Source organism: Gallus gallus, chromosome 8 (assembly GCF_016699485.2).
Source record: "Gallus gallus isolate bGalGal1 chromosome 8, bGalGal1.mat.broiler.GRCg7b, whole genome shotgun sequence".
NCBI lineage: Eukaryota > Metazoa > Chordata > Aves > Galliformes > Phasianidae > Gallus > Gallus gallus.
Window position 1 is genome coordinate 13,392,626 of NC_052539.1, and position 24,614 is coordinate 13,417,239.

The 24,614-nt window shown below is 37.5% G+C and overlaps 1 protein-coding gene across 4 annotated transcripts in view; it reads left to right on the forward strand.

Annotated features, from left to right (window-relative positions):
- ABCA4 (ATP binding cassette subfamily A member 4) overlaps positions 1–24,614 on the forward strand; it is an 87,139-nt gene that overhangs the window by 7,789 nt on the left and 54,736 nt on the right. For all 4 annotated transcript variants that reach the window (XM_015290703.4, XM_040705039.2, XM_040705040.2 and 1 more), the window contains exons 3-13: positions 905–998; positions 4,924–5,017; positions 5,985–6,126; positions 8,062–8,201; positions 10,719–10,846; positions 15,461–15,658; positions 18,495–18,584; positions 18,982–19,219; positions 20,303–20,442; positions 21,592–21,708; positions 22,487–22,684. In XM_015290703.4, the coding sequence (XP_015146189.1) occupies positions 933–998; positions 4,924–5,017; positions 5,985–6,126; positions 8,062–8,201; positions 10,719–10,846; positions 15,461–15,658; positions 18,495–18,584; positions 18,982–19,219; positions 20,303–20,442; positions 21,592–21,708; positions 22,487–22,684 (1,551 nt within the window). In that variant the 5' untranslated portion in view covers positions 905–932. The remainder of the gene's footprint in view (positions 1–904; positions 999–4,923; positions 5,018–5,984; positions 6,127–8,061; positions 8,202–10,718; positions 10,847–15,460; positions 15,659–18,494; positions 18,585–18,981; positions 19,220–20,302; positions 20,443–21,591; positions 21,709–22,486; positions 22,685–24,614) is intronic.

Consider the following 24,614-nt stretch of genomic DNA (forward strand, 5'->3'; position numbering starts at 1 on the left):
TGCATGTCCTTTTCCACTTACTCCCAGTTATTACTAACCATTCAAGAAGAAACCACTCTTTAATCATTTAAATCCCATAAGGCAGCTATAAAGTAGGAAGCTGATATAGAGAGTAAGTCTAAATGCTTTCTTTGTTTTAAAACTTCCCTATGTTTGGAAGGCATCTATTTCGACTTACATATCCAGTTCTTTTTTTCCTTTTGAAGGCAAAAATTTGTGGTGATTAAAATAGGTCATGAGCCTAGGAAGCAGAGCATATGATGGTTTAAATTCTGTCAAATCCCCATTAAAGTGTTCTGGGAGTTTTTTATTTTAAAGTACGTAAGTCTGAGATCATGGGGTATATCTTTTGTTGGTTTTGTTGCGTTGCTTTGTTTTAAATTGCAGCAAAATTAATTTGCCTATATAAAATCCATTCCAAGCTGCGCTAGTCAGTACGCATTTATAGTGTCTGAATGGAAAGACTGATTTTGTCTTTATGTAACTGATTTTTAATGTAAACTAGTGTCCAGTTGTAAATTAATCTTTTCTTTGAAACATCAGTTTGAAGGCACCGATTTAATCTGATGACTGATGCAGCAATTAACTGCTTTCATTACTTACAAGTCCAAGATAATACCTGGAATCAATGCTAGTGATGCTTTTTCACTTGAAAGAAATGTTTTTCCTATGTCTTGCTTTTTGGTGCTGATAAAATGTGCCACAGGAAACAGTCTCCAAACAAAGGAAAGACAGAGGTTTTTTTTTAATGTATAATAGTGTGTCAAGTGCAAGATTAAGTGAAGCAGACAATGACAGGAATCAATTTCAATGTTAACATAGTCTTAAAATAAGAACAAAAAACTGTTATTTTTCTCAGTTTGAAGTGCTGGCTGAAAAAATGTTGATGCATTGTTTGCTGTAGGTTAACCAGAGACAGCTGATATAGAAGAATGAACTTCCTTAGGCAAGTCAGACTTCTACTCTGGAAGAACTGGATCCTCCGAAAAAGACAAAAGGTAAAATTTTGTTATTAGACTTCAGCCTTGGACCATGCAGGCCCCTGGATGAAGTTACCAGTCAAACATCTATCAGCCTATAAAAATAAAAAAAAAATTCCTCAGTTGGATAAGTCTGGGATCTTGTCTGGTGCAATTTACAAAGCGGTTTTGCACCAACAAAGCGTAGAGAAATGGTTGTTTGTTTAAATAGGACAACATACAAGGAGAATAGTTATGGGTAGTAATGGTTTATTAGGTCAGGAAAATGTTGTGGACACTGCTCAGCTTGGGGAGATTTGATTCCTAATTTTAGATTTGCTCCTCAGGCCAACCTGCTTCCAGATGCAAATCTAGTTAGATTCTAACACTCACATAAAATTGTTTATTTTTAATATGCTTGAATAGCATGATAAATAAATTGAAAGTCAGAAGTATTTTAAATCCTTTCAAATCCTTCTAGATCTTGTAACACTCAGAGCAGATTTTTCTATAACTTTCTATCATGTTTCATTCTTCTTTTTCTTAGCCAAATTTTCTTAGAGTCAAAACCCCTAGGAAGGGTCTTGGTCCTCTGATATACTCAAGCATACTATGACTATTTCTGTAATTTGCAGGGAAAGCTTCCTTTGATCTGCTATAGAGAAAGACTGCCAGTTCAAATTGAAAATAATGAAGGAGTACTCTTGGTGAAGTGTGCAGCTGGAGCAGTCAAGAAGGTTGTTTTGCTTTGATAACAAAGATCAACAGTGTCAAAATGAGCTAGGGGATGAGGTGAAATGTTCACTTATGCTGACACGATTCTTTCTGCGCCATCATTTTTTGGGAGTTATAACAAATATATCCAGAGGTGCTTCAGTTCTTGGTCAAAACCAGATGGAATCTCCCTCTAACGGTTACACCTATTCTGCTGATGGAGCTGAGACACCTCACTTCCCAGCCCACTTTCTTGTTCACACTTATGTGATTGCTTGCTTGATTCTGATTAAGAGTAAATACCAAGAAGGTTATTGTGTAAAACTGCACTAGCTGTTTTGTCCACTTCCAAAACTCTTAAAGATATTCCTTATGACTCAAGCTAAAAGTTAGAAGGTCAAAGGGTTATCTGATTTCTTTTTTCATAGACAAATTGAATGTGTGTTCTTTCATATCTTCCCTGCTGACTTTCTCTCACAATTTGCATTACTAGCTAGAGCTGATGCATGCAACATTGACAACTTGTATTTTAATGCGATATGAAATTCGCCAATCCACACTTAACCTAAATTACACCAAGTATAAAGACCCCTTTGTAAAGCTACACTGTAATTACTGATATCCAAAGAGTTGTCATAGCTTGACTCTCAAGTTCAGAAAAACACGCACCCAAAAAAAAAAATCCATGTGTTTCTGATCTTTGAGTGGTTACTCTGAGAGAATTGAGACATAGTCCTTTAGTTTTTAGCAAATGGATCTTTACACTGTGTTTTCAGTGTGTGAAATATTATTTGATTTTAGCAAATCTATTCAGACATTTCATTTAAAAGTATTAGTTGTGTTTCAGGAATTCTTTTTTTCTTAATTATATTTTTTCAACAGGAGTTTCAAAAATGCAATTTCTTTTAATTTCTAGGTGTTGCCAGAGTCCCTTTCTGTGGTGATCATTCCTAACTTTTAAGCAAAAAGAAATATATTCTCTGCTCTGAAGGGCAAAACAATTTTAAAATTGAGTCAGTAAAAATTATTCTGCTATTTTGCATATATAAACCTACTTGCTTATTTGTCCACTCAGACAAAGAAGGTAGCCAAAACAAAAATCTGTAACATCAGAAGCAGCTAAAAGAATGTCTTTTGGGAAAATCAGCCTTGTTTTTGGCAACCCTCGTGCAGTACAATAAATGGAGGCATACCCAATCTTTTACCGTAGTTCACGTTTCACTCTAATTCACGAGGAAAGGGTGCCTTACAGTTAACAGATGATCCACAGCCAATTTAGGCTCATCAGATTTATAGAATCATATTACCAAGCTTGATTCATTGCAGGTCCATGTGGATATTACATGTCTGTGTATTGCTAAGATTTCTGCTCTTTATCTCATGATTCTGTGGGGTTATGGACTGCTCTCTAAGCCTTCCTAGTGGGTACTGAGATAGCTGTATGACTTCAAGAAAAGAACTACAGGAAAGTATCAGAGGGCCAAAAGCTACTTATCTATCCTCACCACACAACACATTGTTTACCAACTTGAATGAAAGCTTTCCTTTTGCTTTAGCCTTTAGTCCCACCCTGGACAGTTAGCTCAGAGAGAAGGTAATACTAAATTCAAGTCTGAGGATTTTGTGTTTCCTTGGAATGGGGCAAGAGCCGTGATCTGAGCAATAACCCAGTTTTACCTGCAACAAAACAACTTAGTAATCTTCTCCAGTTCTTATCCCTCTTGAGTCCATTTGCACAGTGCTTGTCCCAAACATCATGTTTAGTGGCTGGAAGCTGGTGCTAATCAGACCCTGTAGACACATTGGGTATTGAGAACAGTTTATAACATTGTACAGCTACGCAGTAGCAGACTTCCTAGGCTAACAATTTGGTCATCTGCCCTCTACTTCTAGCAAGATTTTGTCTGAGGCATCATAACTTCTTAGGTGATGTGATCTTCTATTTTTCTTTCTTGCTTGTTTAAAAAAAACAAACAAACCAACAACAGAACATCTTGAGACAAAGTGTGAAATAGGAAACAGTTGCCTGGTGAAAATCTTTCTACTCTTTTGCCATAGTCATAGCTGATCTTAAAGCTATTAGAGTTATGGTGGAAAAAATAGGACAGTTCCAAAACCTTGTTCTTACTTATTCCGTGGATTACCTTTTGCCCTGCATGGCTTAGTCTGAAGAAGGAGAAAAACAAACAACAACAAAAACCACATTCATGTGTGACCCACTTTTTTCTTTGACCCTCCTGCTGTATGCATCACTATTGCATATTTTGTATCTGATGGTGGAAGTAAGAGTAAAGGAAAGGAGGCAGGGAGGGTTTTCCTGCACCTGTACTAAAACCCAGGTTTGGAAAGAGTTTGTCCTGGCTCTTGTAGGGTGAGGAAAAAAGTACTGTGCAAATGCACACAAAAAGCCCATAGCTGATCCTCAGAGCCCAAAGCCTATGTCACAAGATCAAAGGATTGTAGTTTCAAACCTCTGCCAAAACACAGAGAGGCAATAGAACTAAAAAACAAGAGTGGAGGAAACAGTCTGAAAAACCAGGCAGGATGTTGCTCTGTAGTAAAGTAGTGCTGTTGACTTCTTCATCATGGCTAGCGACTGATGTCTAAGTGTATTAAGAGACCTGGGCGATAAAGTGGCCTTGGATGGACTCTTACACATTGTAGAAAAAAATGCTTGATTTTAATGCATGCGTTTCCAACAGTATTAGAAGATAAATAATGTTGAAGTGAGTGGTGACAAAAAGAGGCAAAAGTAAAGATTAAGAAATGTAGGCTTTTGCTGAAGTCTTGACCTTTAGGCACATACACTGTGCCAAAAGCCTACTAATGAGGCCAGTACTGCAAAAGCATGGATAAAATCCTTATTTATCTATTGCATCATATCTTGTTTTACTGTAATTTTTTATAGAGTCATCTATGTTGTGAAAGAACTATTTAGATCTGTATTTAGTCTGTCTGGCAGATTAGTACTACCTATGTCTTTTTATCACAGTCATTATCCTTAAACATTTATTTAGTAGATGTGGAGAAGCCACTGAGTTGATGGTGATGCTTCATGGGGCTCTGATGAAATCCTAGCTGTTTCTGGGTGTCCTTTCAAACTGGTGGAGTAGGAAAGGGATAACGATGGGCACGTGCTGCACTGGGCATTGCTGCTATGGTAAAAAGCTTCAGCTCTCTAATCTGTTAGTGACTCTCTGCATGATTTATCAGTAAAATTTGTTTTGAACAGACTTTTTTTTTTTTCCAGCTTCGTATTCTGGTGGAGCTTATATGGCCTCTGTCATTATTTCTTGCCCTGGTCTGGCTGAGGAAAGCTAATCCGCTGTATCGCCAACATGAATGTAAGAACATTAGAGGTGTTTTAATACTCTGTCTTATGTTAGATAATGCCTAGAACATCTCAGACAGGTACACTGGGCCTGTTTGCCAAGTGTTATTCTCTAATGGCAAAAAGACAGGCTCTACTGTAAGCATTTTAGCTATTTATAGCCACATAGTGAGAGAATTAATTGTGAGTGAAATTAAAGCTTAAGTCCTCCTGAGATACTTTATGGTTGGATTTAACATAAGGTCTCAAGTTTCTTTCAAGCTGTAGGTAGTGACAATTTTGTTGTTGAGAAATTGCCTAAATACTGATTTTTAAAAAAAGGGTCAGAACAAATTGCAATAGAAAATAATCTTATTGCTTTTATCGGTGACTTTCAAAAGCTTTTATGCGTAGGCACTGATAAGTCTTCCAGTGCAAGTGTGGACCCTAGTGAACAAAAGATGAATTTTATACAGTAGGATGGCTCTCTTTTGTGGCATGCAAACAGAAGACCTCAAACCACATCTGTACTGAAAGGCCAAGAATACTGATTATTGCTTTGCTGGTAATCTTAACTTCCTTTTTCACTTGTTACTGCTTACATGTATGTGAAGAAATATTCTAGCTCGGAGAGGTCAGATGAGATGTAATTTTGCTAATCAGATTAGGATTCAGCATGTTATTTAGGGTACAGACTATATAATCACTGGATTCTAGATATACCAGGTGGCTTGTTTATGAATGTATTATATGAAAATTATGTTAATAAATTCAGAAAGTATCATGTTTTGAAATCATTCAACATTTCCTCATCTCTATCAACACAAAAAGTTGTTTTGTCACTTGTCTCCTTGAAAGCTGAATTAGCCCAGTGTAGATTACTCTTGAAAATCCTATACAAATTATTCATCTTTGTTCTTAGTAAAGGAGCCCATAATAGTATTACGGTTCACACAGACTGCACTAGAAAAGACACATAATTTTTTGTTTCCATCCTCCAGGTCACTTCCCAAACAAGGCAATGCCATCTGCAGGAACACTGCCGTGGCTACAAGGCATCTTCTGTAACATGAACAACCCTTGTTTCCGCAGCCCAACCCGTGGGGAGGGTCCAGGTGTTGTGTCCAACTACAACAATTCCATGTAAGCAGAGCTGTGTCTAAGATGGGGGGCTGCCATGATGCAGGCTTGCTAGGCAATTGCTGATATCGTGCCCTTGACACCTGTTGAACCTGTTGGCACCTAATGGGTGATATGAGGAGAAAGGATGAAATATCTTCATCCTGCTCAGATTGGTCCTTCAGTGTGCTGAGGATAGTTTATAGAATTGTTCTGTGTTGCAAGCAAAAGAGGAAAGGGGAGCACTTAGGACAACAGGATGCAACTACTAAAAGGCAAAAAAAAAAAAAAAATCAGTTCTAGCAAGTCAGTTTCATTCTAACAGTGATCAACAGTGTCAGAATGAAGCTCACAATAGTAGGTTGATGCCTTTTTCAAAGAAGTTCTGTTGCAGTAGTCTCTACAGAACGTGTATTCATATGACAAAATCATCTTTTTTATTGCCTACTGTTTGTTGACTGTTTCAAGATAAATACTTTTGAGTATGAAAGATCTAAGTTTTTTTTTTTTCTCGTGAGTTAAGCTGTTCCCCCTGAATGAGGGCTCTGATGGAGTAGTAGTAAGAGAAAATCTGCTCTACCACTTCTCGTATAGCACCTGTTCTGGCTATATGTTTGTAAGAATTTAACCAGCATAGTAACTTTCAGATACTAAGGCAGGGGAATGGGAGATTTCTGGACTGTTGATGAAAAAGGGATGTGGGAATGCTTCATTGCATTGTGGGTTGTAGCTGAGTTGTGAAAACCAGCATACAGTGGGAAAAGACCCGTAGTGTGAAAACTGGTTAGGAAAAAAAATAATTCCAAATCTCCCTTTGGAGCATTCAGTAATTACACTTCTCGAGTTAGCAGTGCCAATGCTATCAAAGCTCCAGTAGCATTTAATTCCATGGCTTGATGCTAACTTATATTTTTGTGTTTTGTTCCTGGTGAACAGGATTTAAAATAATTAACTGAGCTTTTTGAGGGTACAGACAGTCACACACTGAAGTTAAAGGCTTCTGTTTTATGTTTTCTGGCTTTTCTCAGTTGCTTATTACGGAGTGAACTGTCCCTTTGTGAGTCAGAGTAAATTCAGTGCATTACAAAGGAAGCAAATACATTGTGTTTTCTGAAAGAATTTTGTCCTTCCTGTTTGCTGTTTCCTGTAAGCTAAATTAAGTCTTGCGGACTGAGACTTACCATTCCATATATGGAAAGCATAGCTGTTAAAGAAATGCAGTGCTTCTTAACAGGTATTTGTTCAAATTCTATCTCTGCTATATAGCAGAAGGAAAGGGAGCCTGTGAAATTTTATTTCCTAGATGTGCTTAACCACTTCTGCTCCTAATAAGATTTTTTTCATACTTGTTTATAAGCACAGGACCTGATTGAATTTTTGCTTGAGATGTATGTCTTCACCCAAAACAATCAGTGAACATCTGCCTTTGGTAAAATTGGGCGCTGCTGTTTTCCCACTTCTCCTAGAAGAAATGTTTTGAAAGTACTTAAAAGCCACTATCACATTAGAAGGTCCTGAGCTGAGAGAGGGAAGAGGATTCTTTATCTGGTGATTTCATGTCACTTATCCAGTTGAGCAGGACTGAGTGGACCATTTAACTGCCAAAGCTGATCTTTAGTCATAACCAGAACATATTTGCACGACAAATATGGAGTGCAGCATGGAAAAGGTCCTGTCTCTCCAGCAGTGTGTGGTAATGTAAGTGTATGAGAGGCCAGCCTTCTGTCACACAAGTAGCCCTCTGAACCATGTGAACTTCCAAATCTAACTGAATTCACACCATCTGAAAGTACTTTCTTGTCACCAGGAAACTGAGCTTTGAGTTTCAAGGATGAAGATAAATTAACTTTTTCTCTTCATTCCTACCACAGAGAAAGTCAAATTTGAAACTGTATATATGAAGTGTTCTTTATAGTCATCAATCCTAAATTATCATTGGTTGCCTATTTCTTCTTTCAGTCTTGCAAGAGTATATAGAGATGCTCAGGAGCTCTTACTGGAAGCCCCTGAAATCCATGACCTTGGCAGAGTCTGGGAAGAACTGATCATTATGACTCAGTTTATGGAAACAATGAGAACAAATCCTGAAAGAATTGCAGGTAATTGCTTTCTCTATGTTCTTCAGACCACTGAATTTTGTCTTTTGAAATCCATCTAGTAATTACTATGCAGGGACTAACAACAACTTAATGTGTTTCACATTTGATTGTGACTCTTCTTACTGTTTGAGAAAGTAAGCTAAAATTCATTAACTAGTGGCTTACAAAAAAAAAAAATTGAGAGAGAATCATCTGGCTTCATTCTGCAGCCAGCTTCCTTAAGTAACTGTAAACAAAACTCAAAATGCAAAAACCTGGATATGTCACCACCCAAAGCAAAACATGGATGAAGAGGTTTCACTAATTGTTATTACAGTAGAGGCAAAAGAAGTAGGAAAGCATTACTGGAAGGTACAGAGGAATGAAAAGCCAGGAACATGCTTGAATTGAGGGCATAACCCACAGAAGAGATTTAAACATTTTTCTCTTGAAACAGGTTTGCAACAGTGATTTAAAAAACACTTTCTGCCTGTTTCAATGATATGTTTAAAGAGAGAAAACATTGCACATTTACATTATTTGGAATTTCCTTTGTTTATAGACTCAGTTTTTACTCAAAGCAATATGCCAAACTCAAAACACTGTCCCAGGAAAAAAATAGAAAGCGTTCCATTAATATTTTAAATTAATATATGCTCTTCAAATACATAATTTGAAAATATATTCATAAAAATAGTGACACAAGAATGGACTGACTTTGAGAACTGTCCCATTTTCAAGTCCTTTGCCACAGGAATAATATTAAAATCAAATATCACCCAGCATATATTTTTAAAAAGATGCTTATAAATCATCACATACGTGTGCTCCACTATCCCATCAGAGGTTTCTCATTAGAAGTAAGAAAAGGTCTGTGATTGTAAGTAACAGTAAGAAGATCAACATGCAAACAAGAACCAGAGTATAATCTCAGACATGGTTTTTGCATGGCCATAGAAATAAAACCTACCTGTACAGGGAAGAAGAAAAGCATGAAGTGTGATGGTTTTGCAGAGTATTGCTAAAGGATCAGACCCCGTGGTCTGGGGGGGCTGCCTTTGCATCCTGTATCTACTTAGCTACCAGAAAACAGCACATTGCTCCCAGTTCCTGTGAAATACAATGTTAGTGCCATTTTGGAAACTGTTTCTAATGAGTGAAATTAAAATAAATAAAATTTTTAAAAAATCTTCTACTTCATAAAACAAAGTAAAAATTGGTTCCAGAGCAACAATAATGAAATGTGAATAGCCACTTTATCTGTATAGAAAAAATGCATTGTGTAATTAACTTCATGTGGTCTATATGTGTGTACGTTACTTCCTATCAATGCCTGTAAAAATCCTTAACAGAATATTACAGTTGCAGTGCTGAAAAATGAAAACTTATCAAATGCCAGAACTAAGACTGCTCCTTCTCTTGATTCCTTAAACCAGATCCACCTCTTGAATCTTCCTTTCTTGTCCCATTCTCCCCCCTCTTCCTGCAATATTGTTCTTCCTCTGCTATGCTTGTTTATGCAGAGATGACCAAAGCTGCCTTCCCCTTGTCAGTGTATGTTGTGTATATACACTTGTCAGTGTGTGTTGCTCCCAACAGGTTCAAATTCTTGTTCTAAAGACAGGAAGAACAACAGGTTATCAAGCATTCTTTACCAAAATCAGGTGGTACTTGGCAACTACCTTTAACAAAAGCTGTACTGCTCAACGAGCACATGAGCCACATTCACTTTCCAAGCTTCCACTTGGATCATACTGAGGCAGAATTCATGCTGAAATTGATTTGTCACAGAGAAAAGTTAAAGAAGACTGGCACTGCTTAAGAGCAGCAGAATTTTGAATATTGTTACAGTGTACATTTTTGCAGATGGACTTAGGGAAACTTGTTTTTTTTCATGTGTTTCAATTTGACAGTGGATAGCCTTTCATCTGCTTGAAGATTTGGTGGTCTTTAGCTTAATAGTTGTTAATCTAATTTGGTATGACTATTAAACTGTAAACAATTTATACTTCTCAAAGGAAAATAGGGAGTTTTGCCTGTGAAATTTTTTTAAGGGGCTGTTTATGCAAAAACTGTAGAATTGCGTTAATAAATTATCAACAGCAAGTGATAAACTAGTGTAAGTGTAAGGGGCTGGCTGAAATTATTTACACAAGGCCCAGCGGAAGGGCCTGTAACACTAAAAAAAGTAGCATGCTTTGATCTGAACATGTGAAATAAAGCAGAAAAAAGGCAGAGACTTTCAAATGCAATTAGGGATGCTATCAGTACTCCTGTTTCTCCTACTCTGTCCTACTCTGAAGCATCTTTGAGAAATCAGATGAGGAGTGTTATAGCACTGAGTATTTTCTGATAAGCATTCCCTAGCAAAATATTAAAATTATTTTGAATTTCAAAAGTAGTTTTGGACCCCAATAGTCACTAGTAAGCATGTGAGCCAAAGCACATAATTTTGCAGGTTTAAGCTAGGATTTGAGATGTTCTTTTATTTCCTTTATCTGGCATTTCGCTTATCCCTGTACTCTTTTCTTTATCCAGGAAGAGGAATAAGAATTCTAGACATTTTGAAAGATGGGGAGACTCTCACTTCCTTCTTACTGGAAAATGTTGGCCTCCCTGATGCAGTTGTTTTCCAGCTTGTTAATGCTCAAGTGCGCCCTGAACAGGTGGGTGGAGTACAAAAGCTTCCAGTTACCTGCCTAGAATACAGCCTCTTGAGTTGTATATGCAAAGTGGCTTCAGTGGGGATTTCACATTTTATATCTGTTTTAGTAGCTGCATACTTTTTATGAACCTGGAAGAAGGGTTTTTTGTCTTGGCAGTTTTAAAGTAAAGGAAGGAAGGCCTAGATTAGATGTTAGGGGAAGTTTTCCACTGAGAGGGTGTTGAGGAGCTGGAACCTGGAAGGTGACCTGGAGAGGTTGTGGTTCCTGGAAGTGTTCAGGTTGCCCAGGGCCCCATCCAACCTGGCCTTGATCTAATATTTGAACTAGCAGTTGGTAACCCTGCCTGCAGCAGGGAGGATGAAGCTTGATGATGCTTGCGGTCCCTTCCAACCTAAATCATTCTGTGATTCTATGGATATTTTGAATATGCGTTAAGTAGATGTATTTTGTTTGATGCTGTCATTGTTTCTGAACAGCTAAACATTAAGAAATGATACTGACAAGTAATGCATATGTCCTCGTGATTAAAGACTTTTCTCATAAGCATAAGGTAGTTGTTCAGTTTTCTGGGACAACAGCTCTGATGATTAACTGCAGAAGACATTTTTCAGGCTCCTAATTTAATGTTTAAATTCTCTGTGCCAGTTCCAGCAAAGTAGCATGCTGGCCTTAGGGGTGGGAATGTAAAAGCAGACCCAATTTTTTTGGATTCCAGCTGAATAACAGACCCACTCAGAAAATTCACAGTGAAAACTGCAGGTCAGATCACTCCTGAAGCAGCTAAATGGTGGACTGTGTTTGACCAAGTCCAGGCTGTCTCTGCAACAGTGTGTACTGGTATGTGGGAGTTGAGGGAAATGTTGTATTAGTGAATGAATGTTGCTGAATCAGAACTCAAACTATTTCTACTCTGCGTTAGTGTGTGGGTTGAAACAAGTGAATAACTGAGGCTCAAAACTCAATTCTTTTTCACCATCACATAAAAGACAAATGCTAGAACTGTGTGCAGCCAAAAAGGGAGGAGATTAATGATTTTGCATTGTCTTTTGTGCCCCACAGATTCCAGATAGTTTGACTGGTTGCCAGATTACTTATCTGCCATGTTCTTGATTAGTATCAAGGGAAGTTCTCTGCACTCCTCACTTGGTCATGAAGCAATACTGCAAGGCCATACCATAGCCAGCAGAGTCAATCGATAGATCCAACTTGCGTTTGTCTCTGTATCTGCAGAGATGGCAGAAAATTGTTTCCTTGCAGCTTGTGACAAGGCAAATAAATATAGATACAATGTTGGACTTCCTTTTCCCTTTTCCTCCCTGCTGCCTGTCCTCTTCTACATTAGAATTCTGCTGCACCAGGAGAACTGTGTGCTGTTGTGTTAGACTATATTATCTGCCCAATGGTTTTCATTCATCTGCTGTTGAAAACCCTTCAGCTGTTAATGTATGCAGGACTGATGGTGTTTTCAGCACCATCTCCAAAAGCATGCTTGAGGCCTGCTGGAACATACTGTTCTTCTGCTGTATTCTCTGTGCTGATGTAGAAAGAGATGCTGTTCTTTTTATACTGGAAATTAAAAAAACCAAAAACATCAGTTAAGGATGAAGCTGGTGGAAATCTGGTATTAAACACCACTTTTATTGTTCTCTGTGGTGCTTTCTTGTTAATGGTTATAACAGGTATGAGATCATCTCACAGAAACTGATTTACAGCTATGAGGAGAGAAAGTGCTATGAATACTTTCTCTAAGAGCAACAGGATGAGGAAAATCTGATCTCATGGTTCTCAAAAGATCCTAAGAGAATTTTCTTTAGTAGAAATTGAATACTTACTCTGCTATGGGAAATCACAATTCATAAAATCATAGCATGGCCTAGGTTGGAAGGCAACTCAAAGATCATCTAGATCCACATTCCCTGCCATAGGGAGCGTTTCCAACCACTGGATCAGACTGCCCAGAAACCCATCAAGCTTTTCCTTGAACACCTGCAGGAATGGGGCACCCACACCCCCTCTGGGCAGTCTGTGCCAGTGCTTCATCACCATCTGAGTGATCTTCTTAAAGATCTTATTGTTAAGACCAGCCCATGTGACTTGCTTATGGTTGGTTGTGGTCAAAGTTTCAGAGCTGTGACTGCAATACAGATCTGTTGTTGGCTTCAGCCTTTACCATAATAGCTCATCTCCAGTTCTTCATGGCACTCCACTCTTTGCCTGCATATTGCTAGATGCCCTTTCTCTTCGGCTGGAATGGAATAGAGCTGACTGAGCTAAAAGCAAGCTGAGAGCTTGTTTACAAGAGCCTGATTGCTGCCAACAGCTGGCTGCAGATCTAGGTCCCAGCTGCCTGGGAATGCAGGAAATGACACACAGAGCTGAAAACTAAACCTGACCAAACAGGCAACTAGCTGAAATAATAATTTGGACTTCATTTCTTTAGACAAACAGTGACACATTGATTAAAAAAAAAAAGTATTGAATTTTTCCTCTGAGGACCTGCTTTTTTGAGTCATTCTAAGATAAGGATAAGAGACTGATCTTAAACACAATAAGTTCAGGAAAGATTGGCAACAGCCCACCCTACCGGAAGAATTGGAAGGGCGGAGGTTTTATGTTTTTCTAAGCCCATCTGTTTGTGAACATTCTTGAAATGCAGTTACTGTTTGTAAATAACCTTTCTTTTTTCTGTGTTTAATCCTCCTCAATTATGTTAACATCACAGTTTCCTCATTTCACAAATCAAAGTAAGGTTTCCAGGTTGCCTCTCTGTGCAGCTCAGATGTATTGCAGTTCACACTGGATGGTAAGGACTATGCCAAGTCAGATGTGCACGGTTAAAAAATGGTGTTCTTTTCACATGCACCTTTCCAGAACTGTGATGTCAGCGGAAGACTTTATTTCTTCAGTCATTAGGTCAGTTACATTCAAATGTTAAATTCTGTGGCAGAAGTGAGATGTTTTGGAGCTTTTTTTTTTTTTTTTTTTGCAAGCAAGACTTTACCTATCAGTTGCTCTTCTGTGTTCTGCCTCTCTCTAACTTGTGTTAACAATGTAGCATAAATACCCTGTTTGTGTCATGCTTATCACAAGTCCTGGCTTTGCTGTAAAGCAAGTCTCACTTTCTTAGCAGTACTCGCACTTGCAGATTCCCTTGTAGGTGAAATTGTGTGGTGAAAGACACTGAGGACATACTGTTGACTTGTCATTTAATTTTTAATAATTCATAATCTAGTATGTAGACTGTCACTGAGTAACATAAAGTACTTGGCATGCCATGTCTACTTAAGGAAGAACACTCACTTGCAAAGAGAAAGCTTTTGCTGACTGGACTGATTATTTAGACTGTACATATTCTCAAAGACCAAGCAATTGTGTGAAGGATGAGAAAATTGATGGAGATTAATTTCATTACTGCTGTGCGCTTAATTTCAGGTGTCCTGTTTTTTAAAATTGTATTATGTTAGAACTCTTCAAGGATTTGTTACTATAGTTGTGCTCAGACTCCCTAGTGCAAGTAGAATAGATTATGCTAATATACATCTATATGCAGTGATGATAGGGGCAGTACCTGTCAGATTACTAGAAACTTACATCTTTTTTTTTTTTTGCAATGTCATTATACACAATCTTTGTGTAGTACAGGTATATTTTTTGTAGACTGTAAGTCTGTCTTGAACATGGTAGGACTTAAAGTCATCATGGTATTGTGAAGTTTTTTCCGTACAATTCGTACTATGGAAGAGATGGACAGAGGATAGGAGCACTAGTTTATGGGCAATTTCTAGTGCTATATTTTATTATATTACTATGCATTCTATTTACTACAGAGCAAGCAGAACTAAAGTGTAGACTTCCAAGTGCATTCTGTTACAACAATAAAAATTCCATGTACACTGATTTCTGTGTGGTTACTCTTTATTTACATTGGTTTAACTATAAACTAACTTCTCCCACTCATTAAACACTAGAGATTTTTTTTTATTTACTGTTCCATGTTTATATTAGAGGTTGAAATGAGTAGATTGGGTGTAGTTTAATGTAAAATGACTTTGTGGAGTCTGGCTGTATGCCTTTACACAGTGGCAATGAGTAATGCTGTGTGGAAGCATTAGGGTGGGAATAATCATAACTGAAATAAAACAGTGAAAGAAATCACTCTTAGGAATTATTGGAATTACCTTTTTCTTTTAGGTCAGATGATAACAAAACCATAACCAGGCTAAACAAAAAGTAGGGTTGTGTGGCACATTTGGTTAGTCCTGGGGAAACACTTTGAAGCAAGCAAAAGCTTAACCATAAGAATAAGTGGCATGGCATGGCCTCAGGCATGCTTATATGCCAGAAAGTAAAGAAAACTTATTAGAAGGATGCAATGAAAGGACGAATCTCTAGTGAGAAGAAAAGTCTGTCTGAAGGTGAGGTGATCTAGCATACCACAAAGTGAAGGCTGTTGAAGAGTTACTGCTTACGCTGACCACATGTTTCTGCCATTCATGAAAATATCAGCAGGTGCAGATATCAAATGTCCATTTTTGATAAATCTCTAATTGTTCCTGCACAGTCTGACGGTTTCACAAAAACAAATAATAAATGAAGCATTGTTTTTGATTGCAGTTTGCTTATGGTGTGCCAAACTTGACGCTGAAGGACATTGCTTGTAGTCAGATGCTCTTGGACCGTTTTATTATCTTCAGTAGCCGAAGAGGCCTCCCTTCTGTTCACAAGGCCATGTGTGCTCTCTCCCAGGAAGGCCTACAGAGAGTAGAAGATGCCTTGTATGCAAATGTTGATTTCTTTAAGCTGTTTCAGCTGGTAAGTAGTAGCACAATGATCCTTGCTTATTTGATACTTCACTGAACTTTAACAATTTTCTTTGTAGTGCATCACCAGTTTTTAAGTGGTCTTTGTTCACTCGCCGCTGCAAATGTGTGGTTATGGATGTAGGATTATTAGCCTACCATCAGCAGGAGCAGTAGGCAGTTTGGAACATACTTTAGGAAATAACAGAAATTCACCATAAAACAGAACTAAAAGAATCAAATAAAATTAAAATTGGTGTTTGAAACCTGACCTTTTCAGTTTGTGTAACAGAACAGGATGCAGCAAGACCTACCTCGTCCTTACTAGGGATCTGAAATGACCCCAGCCGTTTCATCCTGTCTGCTTCATCCAGCATGGCAAAATTTTACTCTGAATTCAAAGCCATGGTGCAACTCGAATTATAATACCTATACAAATAATTTTTGTTTTGTTTTTAAACAAGTTCTACTGACTTTAATCACTCTTTGTACAGAAGCTTTTCCTTGTATTCATTTTTGTTGCCCTTCTTTGTGGTGTTCATATTTCTACTGTGTCCTTGCCATAAATAAACCAGAACTGCAGCCAGGGTTCAGTATCCATGTATCATGGAGATAAACACATGATAATATAATGATATATATTTGCTCTTGCTCTTTGTTCTTTTCTGGTATTATCTAATATTCCCTGGTGCTTTCAGAGAACTAACTGTAATGATTCCAAGGTCACTTTCCATGATAGTCCATCACTGTGTATGTATGCAGTGTTGGTTTTCCCAATGTTTATGACTTCGTATTTTGCAACACTGCATTTATTTTACTGTTTTTCACCATGTAATTTAATATCACGAGATCAGCACTTTAGCAGCTTGCTTCATACAGCAGGTAGCACATATTATGCAGATGCTAAAGTCACATAGAAAGAATTGATTAGACTTTCCTGCCATGGCAGAGTAATATCATGATTAATTTAGCATGGATTTAATTCAGCTTTGAGTTACGCAGAACTGGGACAGAGGCTGCTTTTGTAGCATTTGTAGCATTCATTTTGCCTATGTGATTTTGGCAGTCCTGTTAAGAATATGTGGTCAGCTTTTGATTATTTTCAAAATAATCTAAAAATATGCACAATAAAATAAATTTAAGGAATGCACTAAAAATAATCTAAATATATGCACAGATATTTTCACATATCTGATGCTCGTTGGAAGTAGCAGAGAGTTTGTCCTACAATACTTTCCAGGTAAGTTTTAAGGATTTCCTTAAGCACGCTGCACTGCCCAGCTTTACGATTAAGCCACTAATGTAATTATTTTCTTGTCATATTAAATAAAATGGAAAGATAAGGTTTGAAGAAGTTTTCTGTGTTTAAACAGAAATAGACTCGTGGGGAAATGGGAAAATAAACCTGAAGCCAAAATCTGGACTTGTGAAAGACTGGATCTTCAGGTTCTGGTTTATGCTCTGATCTGCCTGCCAAGACTTTCCCTCAGCACTGAAATGCTATCCATGGCCTGGTTCCCAGCAGTTTTAGTGTGTGCTCAACTGTAAAGAGAAGGCCTATCTGTTCATGATACCTAGCACAACAAGAAATCAAATTGTTAGAAGCTTTCCTGCACTCCCATCATTACAGTTGCTAAATAATTTTAATATATTTGTGGCTTTTTTTTCCCTTTGAACTTCTTTAAACTCCTTAAACATATACAAATAAAATTCTTGAATACTTTACTGCAGTTCTGGGAGGAGATAAGCAGTTATTCATTAAGCATAGACACAGGTTGCTGAAATAGCTGCTTTGGACAGCATCACTATATGCACTTGATATGTAATTATATTGAGTGTAAATCTGTACTGAGTTCTGTAGGCAGAATGAGTCTTCATTGGAGCTTTTTAAATTAAACTTATGCACTAGATAGATTGGTGCATTCAAAATCCTAAATTATTTTCTACGCTGTTATACTGTCAGCCCCTCTGTACTTCATGGTCCTCAGGCTACAGCTGTCTAGTATAACCAACCACTGTCATGGTTTCATGCGCAAATTAAGACAAGGAGAGAATTAATTTACTACAAATGGTAAAAGAATGTAAGATAATCGTAAGAAAGAGAGAGACAATTAATACCACAATATTAACACAATATGGGAGAGACAGAAAGGCTATGACTATGCTGCTTGCTGTGCTGCTGAAACCCAGAAATCTCTCATCCCCCTCACCTGGAATCAGATGTAATAATGCAAGCAAAATAGTATATGACAGCATGCTATGGTGTCACCTGTTTCTTAGAAAGCTAGTGATAATTAAAGTATAAGCTCCTGGCAGCAAGGCCCTTTGGTCAATCTGCAGAAGCCTGGAGAAACAATGATTTCTGCCAGATCTAACAGACAGTAAGAACCAGTCTTGAAAATCAGGAGTTCTTGCAGGTACTATCAGCTATTTCTCCTCAATGGTAAGCAGGGGCCTCCTGAATCTACACTTGATAAATTACGAAGCTAACAAGAGTCTTTACATCTCACTAGATGAATAGTGTCCAAGAAGAAGCTTCTCATAAATGGCTATTTCATTCCTTATTTCTGCACCTCTTGGTGTGGTGAGCTTAGATAAGCAAAACATACCAAGGTATACTATCAATGCCTTGTGATCCTTTCAGCCTCATAATAGTAAGACCACTCACTCAACGTGGTATGTGAGTCTACATACAGATAATGGTTCTGTGGACCAACAAAACTATGTAGGCAGTGTTCCAAATAAGTCACTGAACTAGAGATACCATTTGGATTTTCTTCTCTCACCATATTACCTGTTGTCATTTAGAAACTATTCAATATGCATCTGTATTTCTCATGTGTTCACAGCTTCCCACTGTGTTGGACAGAAATTCACCAGGTGCTGATCTCAGGTCCTGGGGGAGGGTGTTATCTAATGTTTCCCAAGCAGTACAAAAGGTAAGTGGTCTAATAATAGAAGGCATCACTTTTCTGTGTAGTGTGTAGTCCTTTATCTTTTATTCTATTAATTTCCCATTACCTGCCTTATCAGAAAGAAAATTATTTGTGAAAAGATGTTTTCTTAGAAATTCCTTCTTTCCTCATCACAAAATAAATGTGGACATAAGCGTTAGCAATTCTGAAGCATATTGATTTCTTCAGACTAGACATAAGAGAACTAGAACTGAAAATGATGCCTGTAACTAGCACAGAGATGAAAGGATCAGGTTCTGACTACATCTAGACTTGACTAGTCTTTGTACAATGGAGACCTCTCCAAATTCTTTCTTCCTTTGAGGGTTGCAATTAACAGAAAAAAAAATTAAAAAAAAAATTTTTTTTTTTTTTACTGCAGCTAGCCAGGAGGCAAAGTGTTCAGGACCTTTTAATGGTTTTGCAACCATTTGTACAAGATGGAATACCAGAATCCTTAGGCCACTTGGTGAGCTCCCTTTCTGATCTTTTCTGTGGCTACCCAGAAGGAGGTGGATCCAGAGTGCTTTCCTTCAACTGGTATGAAGACAACAATTACAAAGCTTTCCTGGGGATTGATTCCACAAAGAAATCTGTTTATCTTTATGATAATACAACCAGTAAGTTTTTCTACCAAGCCACGATAGATAATGCAGACGTATGCAGCGTATGTTAGAATACCACTATGGCTTTTATAAAACAACATTTTAAAGCAGTTGATTTGAGAAATTAGAGACAGATTAAATAATTTTATTTGCAGTTGTAATAGGAAAGAAATCAAAGAGGAGCCAACTTTTTTTTCTACTGCTCATTATTTTATCTCTTCTTTGTCCTCTCTAGTTTTCCATTCATCTTTTTTTCTATATTGAGATCACACACTATTTTTGTTATACCATCAGTCATATCATACATGGTATGAGACTTGTTTGTTCCTTCTGGTATGATTGATATGTTTGTGCGGTTGCAAAGTAGAGGTGAGCATTTTACCAGTAGAGAGAATTCTATATGTCGCTATCTGTGTTGACACTTGGCTCTACTTATGTCTGAACTTTCACAAGACCAGTAGAAGACCCAGTACTTCCATTTCCTTAGCCAGGGAACAGAATAGTTGCATTCTGACTGTGTAAATAATTCATAATGCGAAAGTAAGATTGAAATACTTATGTAAAAATGCTTAGTTCTAAGTTTATTGTAAGATCAAATTCTGAACTGCTGTATCTCCAGTCCTTAAGTTTATTCTGTGAAAGAATTAATGACTGGTAGGAGAAAGAAAATAATTTCATAACAAAATCAACTACTATAGTAAGGAGTGAAATAGTCAGACTGCGTAGTGAGATCTGAACTCTAGTTTCCTTCCATTAGAAATATCTTTATATATAGTAACAACTTTCAAATGATTAAGTAAGAGTTGGGTTCAATTATCCTTGTTGTTAGATCCCTTCCAACTCAGGATATTCTGTGATGCTATGAAATTTGTTTGCTATCCTGTATTCTCTGATGTCTAGTTTGCAACTATAAAATCTACTTTACAATTTTCTTCATTTGTTTAGACACTGTAGTTCTATATTGCAAAATGTGCTTATCCTGTTCAGTTTCATAATACATTTAGCTGTTCATATTGCCAGCAAAAAGCCCTGCAGGATGTTATATGTGGTAAGATTTAAGGAAAGTTACATAAAGACTATTTGTCTTTCTGTCTTTAGCACCCTTTTGCAATGAGTTGATTCAGAACTTGGAATCAAACCCTCTAACCAAAATAGCCTGGAGTGCTGTGAAGCCACTGCTGATGGGAAAAATTCTTTTTGCTCCCAATTCACCTCCTGTACGGCAAATCATTAAAAATGTAAGGAATTCAAAAATATACAAATGTGTATTTCTAAAAAGTTGCATTCTAAGAAACATACTTTGAAAAACAGTCAACCTAATCAGATTTTCTTTAGGAACTCCCCTTGTTCTGAGGATCATTAGGAGAGGACTGGTTACATTTCATTAAAAAAAAAAAAAAAAAAACCAACAACAAAATAAAACAGGAGGCATATCTTCTCTAACTCATCATGCCTTGGCCCAAACTACTTTTTTCCAGCTCAAGTAACCTTTTTTATGGCATGTTCCTATACTTACACTGACAAAAATTGTAATATTCATATGAATGTAGCTTGTTCTGAAAGTAATACCTCCTCCTTGATTCCATGGAAACTGCAACAGACTCAAAGAGCATGCTAACACTATTTGATAGAGCAAATTCTCAGCTACAAAATGCTGTTTCTCAGTAGTCATTGCCATTAGCTGATTTGTGTAGATGAGCTGATTGAGACATTCTTCATTTCTTGGTGTAACATCTGTGCATGGCCTTCCAGAACGTGGCTTGTCTTTCACTGTCACCACTGCTGAAATGAACCATCCAACAACTTACTGAGCTGACATCCACTGTTTGGTCTCCATAAATGTTCAGCAAGTGGCAATAAATGTCAATGGGCGCAATTTTTTCAACATGGCGGCATGCTTTTCTTCATACAGGCTTCCATATCAGACACCATTCTGTCAGACTGCCTCTCTGCTGTGGCCTTGATATAAATGCTCAGATTAATTCCACCCAGCTTTAGGCTCTTAGCTGAAGAGCTTAGTTCCAGAGCCCAGGCTCCAGCTACAGAATAGAGGAAAATAGTCAAGGGAAAGAAAACAAGACAAAATCATTCTACCTAAAACCTGAGTAGTTAAAAGAATTGAAGACAAGTGGGGTTAATGTGGGCTCTTGTTTTTTTGTTTTTTTTTTCATTACAAGAACCACAGAAACATACCCTAAGTGACTTAGATTCCAGATGGATTTTGTACATTCCCTTTTTTGAGGAATATTTATATTTCTGCCATTTAAGAAAGTTTATTAAGTACACATTTGTAAGTTACAGGTTTCACTGTCACTGAATGCCTGATTGTAAATTGTGTGTTTGTCTCTCTAGCATTCTAAATATTCTTTCCTGTTCTTATTCTTCAGGCAAACTCCACTTTTGAAGAGCTTGAACGCCTCAGGCTGTTGACCAAAGCTTGGGAAGAAGTAGGACCTCAGCTGTGGTACTTCTTCCAAAATAGCCTGCAAATGAATATGATCCGTGTATGTTATAACTTAGAAGGAAGCTTCCGTAAGAGCAGCCTTTCACCATCCTATATTTTTATTAAGCAAGAAGATAAATATTTTAGAAGGTTTGTCTGGAAGCACAGCCATTGCAGAAAGGAATCAGTGGCCTTTAAGGTTGCTGGGTTGTTGGCTGAGCTTTGTTTAAAGACTAGACCTATATGCATTACAGAGACTCTGGCAACCTCAGATTAAGACACTCTTTTAGTCTGATAATGACTTCTTAATAAAGACAGTAATTACTGCTTTCTAGCTTCTGCAAAATGTCCTTCAAAACACCCAAGTTGATTTTCTAGAGTTCTATGTAGGGAAAGAAAGTAGTGGAACCTTGCTTTAGCTAGACCCTGCAATTTTTACTGCCTTAGGAAGTTGCTTGTTTCCTCTTCCCTTAGATCTGATTTTGATCAACTGCAAGTAATATCTGCGATTGAAGTCCTTAAAGCAGTTTATTCTAAATAAAATGTATGTTTTTCCAAACTTCTTTTCCTATTAGATTAGATATTTATTACATTTATCCTCTTGCTTATAGGGAAAAAAAATGCAATTAGTAGTCGAGGATATCTTCCTCCTTATCCATTCTTCATTTCTTACCTCCAGTTTGGCTATACATTTACCCATTTATAAAACTCCTTTCTTAACATACCCTTTTGTACTACTTCACAGTTCAGAAAGAGCTATGGAAAATGAAACCTATCTTTCTAAATATGACACATGAAGAGGATTACTGTAGTGATGCTGTTCTAATATGTTTCCTCAGGACTCTCTGAAGCACTCTACAGTGAGGGACTTCCTGAACAGTCAGCTGGGTGCTGAAGGCTTAACTGCTGAATACATTATCAACTTTCTCCACAATGGGCCTCCTGGAAGTAGGGAGAAAGGAGCAGTAGATTTTGACTGGAGGAATATCTTCATTGCTGCAGACCAAGTTCTGCGTTTGGTCAGTCAGTATCTGGAGGTAAGGGCATCTCTCTCCCTGCTGGGAATCCTTCTAGAGAATATCTTGAAGCAGGATAAAGTGTACCTGTGGTCTGTGGCAGCAGATGAGACAGTTACAATCACAAGGCATCTTCATATGTTTCATATTTCACTCAATATTGAAGATATGTTTTAAGTATGTTTACTGTATGTTTACAGTAGCACAAGAACAGTAGAAACAAACTTAAATTTTATTGTCCCTTAAACCGCATTCAAAGTGTAAATTGAATGTCTGAATGTGCTTTGAGGCTGAGAAGCAGAAAGTGCTTTTTTTTCTTAAGGAAAATGGCACTGTTTTTTGGTGGGTTTTTTTTCAATTTTTAACAACTACCAGACTGTTATTTTCAACAAGGCCACGACTAGAGAAGCTAATAGTTCTTCGGAAATTCCCAGTACAGGATTTTGAGAACCTGATTTTAAAAAAAAATGGGGAGTTTCTGCTTGTTTTGTAGCCACTTCTGACAAGATGTCTGTCTCTTTCCTGGAATCTCATCATCTATTTTCTAGGAGTGCTGCATTTTTATTGGCTTCTTGAGAGTCACAGTACAGAAAGTGATGTGAAATTTCATTATGAAATAGGAAAATGCTAAAAACATAGATGAAAACATCTAGCTATTCAGAAAATGCTATGGAATGTACTTTTTATCAGGCTACTCTAGCATGGACAGTATAACTTACAGATGAGTTTGTCAGACTCAGGTTAATAAATCCAGTCCTAAAAAATATTAGATTTTTAGAGAACTGAGCAAACTACTACATCCACTCCTTTCCAGAGCCAGATAAGTGACCAGATAAGAGACTAATAATCAGGTAAAAATGAGTTTGGAGCTGGACCTGAGATGAATGAATTCCTGCTGAGTTAGATCGAAGAAATGCCTACTCTTCCTTGTAAACTTAAGAAATCAGACAATACTAGTAGAGCCTGCGATGCTGTAGGCTTAATACTGAGAGTTTAGAACACTGTTGCACTTGGCCATAGTACACTACATTTAGCACCTCTCATCTGAGGTTCAGAGTCTTTAAAGAGCTTAATTATTTCATACAGTATCTGAAAGGATAGTTAATAATAGTTATATGGCTGAGCCTCAGGCTCACAGAGAAAGCTGATACTAATTGTAGGCAACAGGATCAAGCTTAGCTCTATTGATTTCAGTCTAGATCAAACAAAAAGAACCCATGTAAGAAGGCAGGAACTTAAGGTTTGTCTGCCTTCTTACAGCTGTTGTAATAGAGGGCAATTAAGTTTTTGCACAAAGTTCTGCTAATTCTTCTGATAATGATTAGTATCATATTAGCAGAAGTATTTCTTATTTAAGCTTAGTGAGATATATTGCTTCATTACAGATCAGTAGTGAAATATCCACAGTATTAGGGCAGTTACTGTAACTGGTAATAGATCTTAGTGTCCTAAGTTCATTGTAACAAGCTAGTTGTTTCAAGTCTGCTGTTTACACTAAACTGCTAGCATTTGGAAATGTTTCATGCTGTACCAAGCACAATGGGAACAAATAGCTCCTTTTCAGGTTCACCCTGCCCCTCACCAGAGTATACAGTGAGGGTGATGTGCTGCCAGAAGTTATCCTTGGAGGTTCCAGATTTGTGTGGTACAGCTGAGAATCTTAGAAGTTATGCAGCAGCTGTTTATTTGCACCACCCCAAGAAATTCCTGTTTCTCCCTTTGATTACTTTAGGCTACAGAACAGACAAACTCTTTGTGAGGACTATCTGAGCACCTTTTAATGCACACTAACTTCTGCTTTAATTTTCTAACCCTCTTGTTGATATGTAACTTCGGTTCTCCCATCTTCATTGGGCCATTTAAAATTGTTAAATATTTACTGGTTCAAGATAGGAAATACATTTTAGCAAGCGGAAGATGGATCGATTTTGACATAGCGATGTTTCTAAAG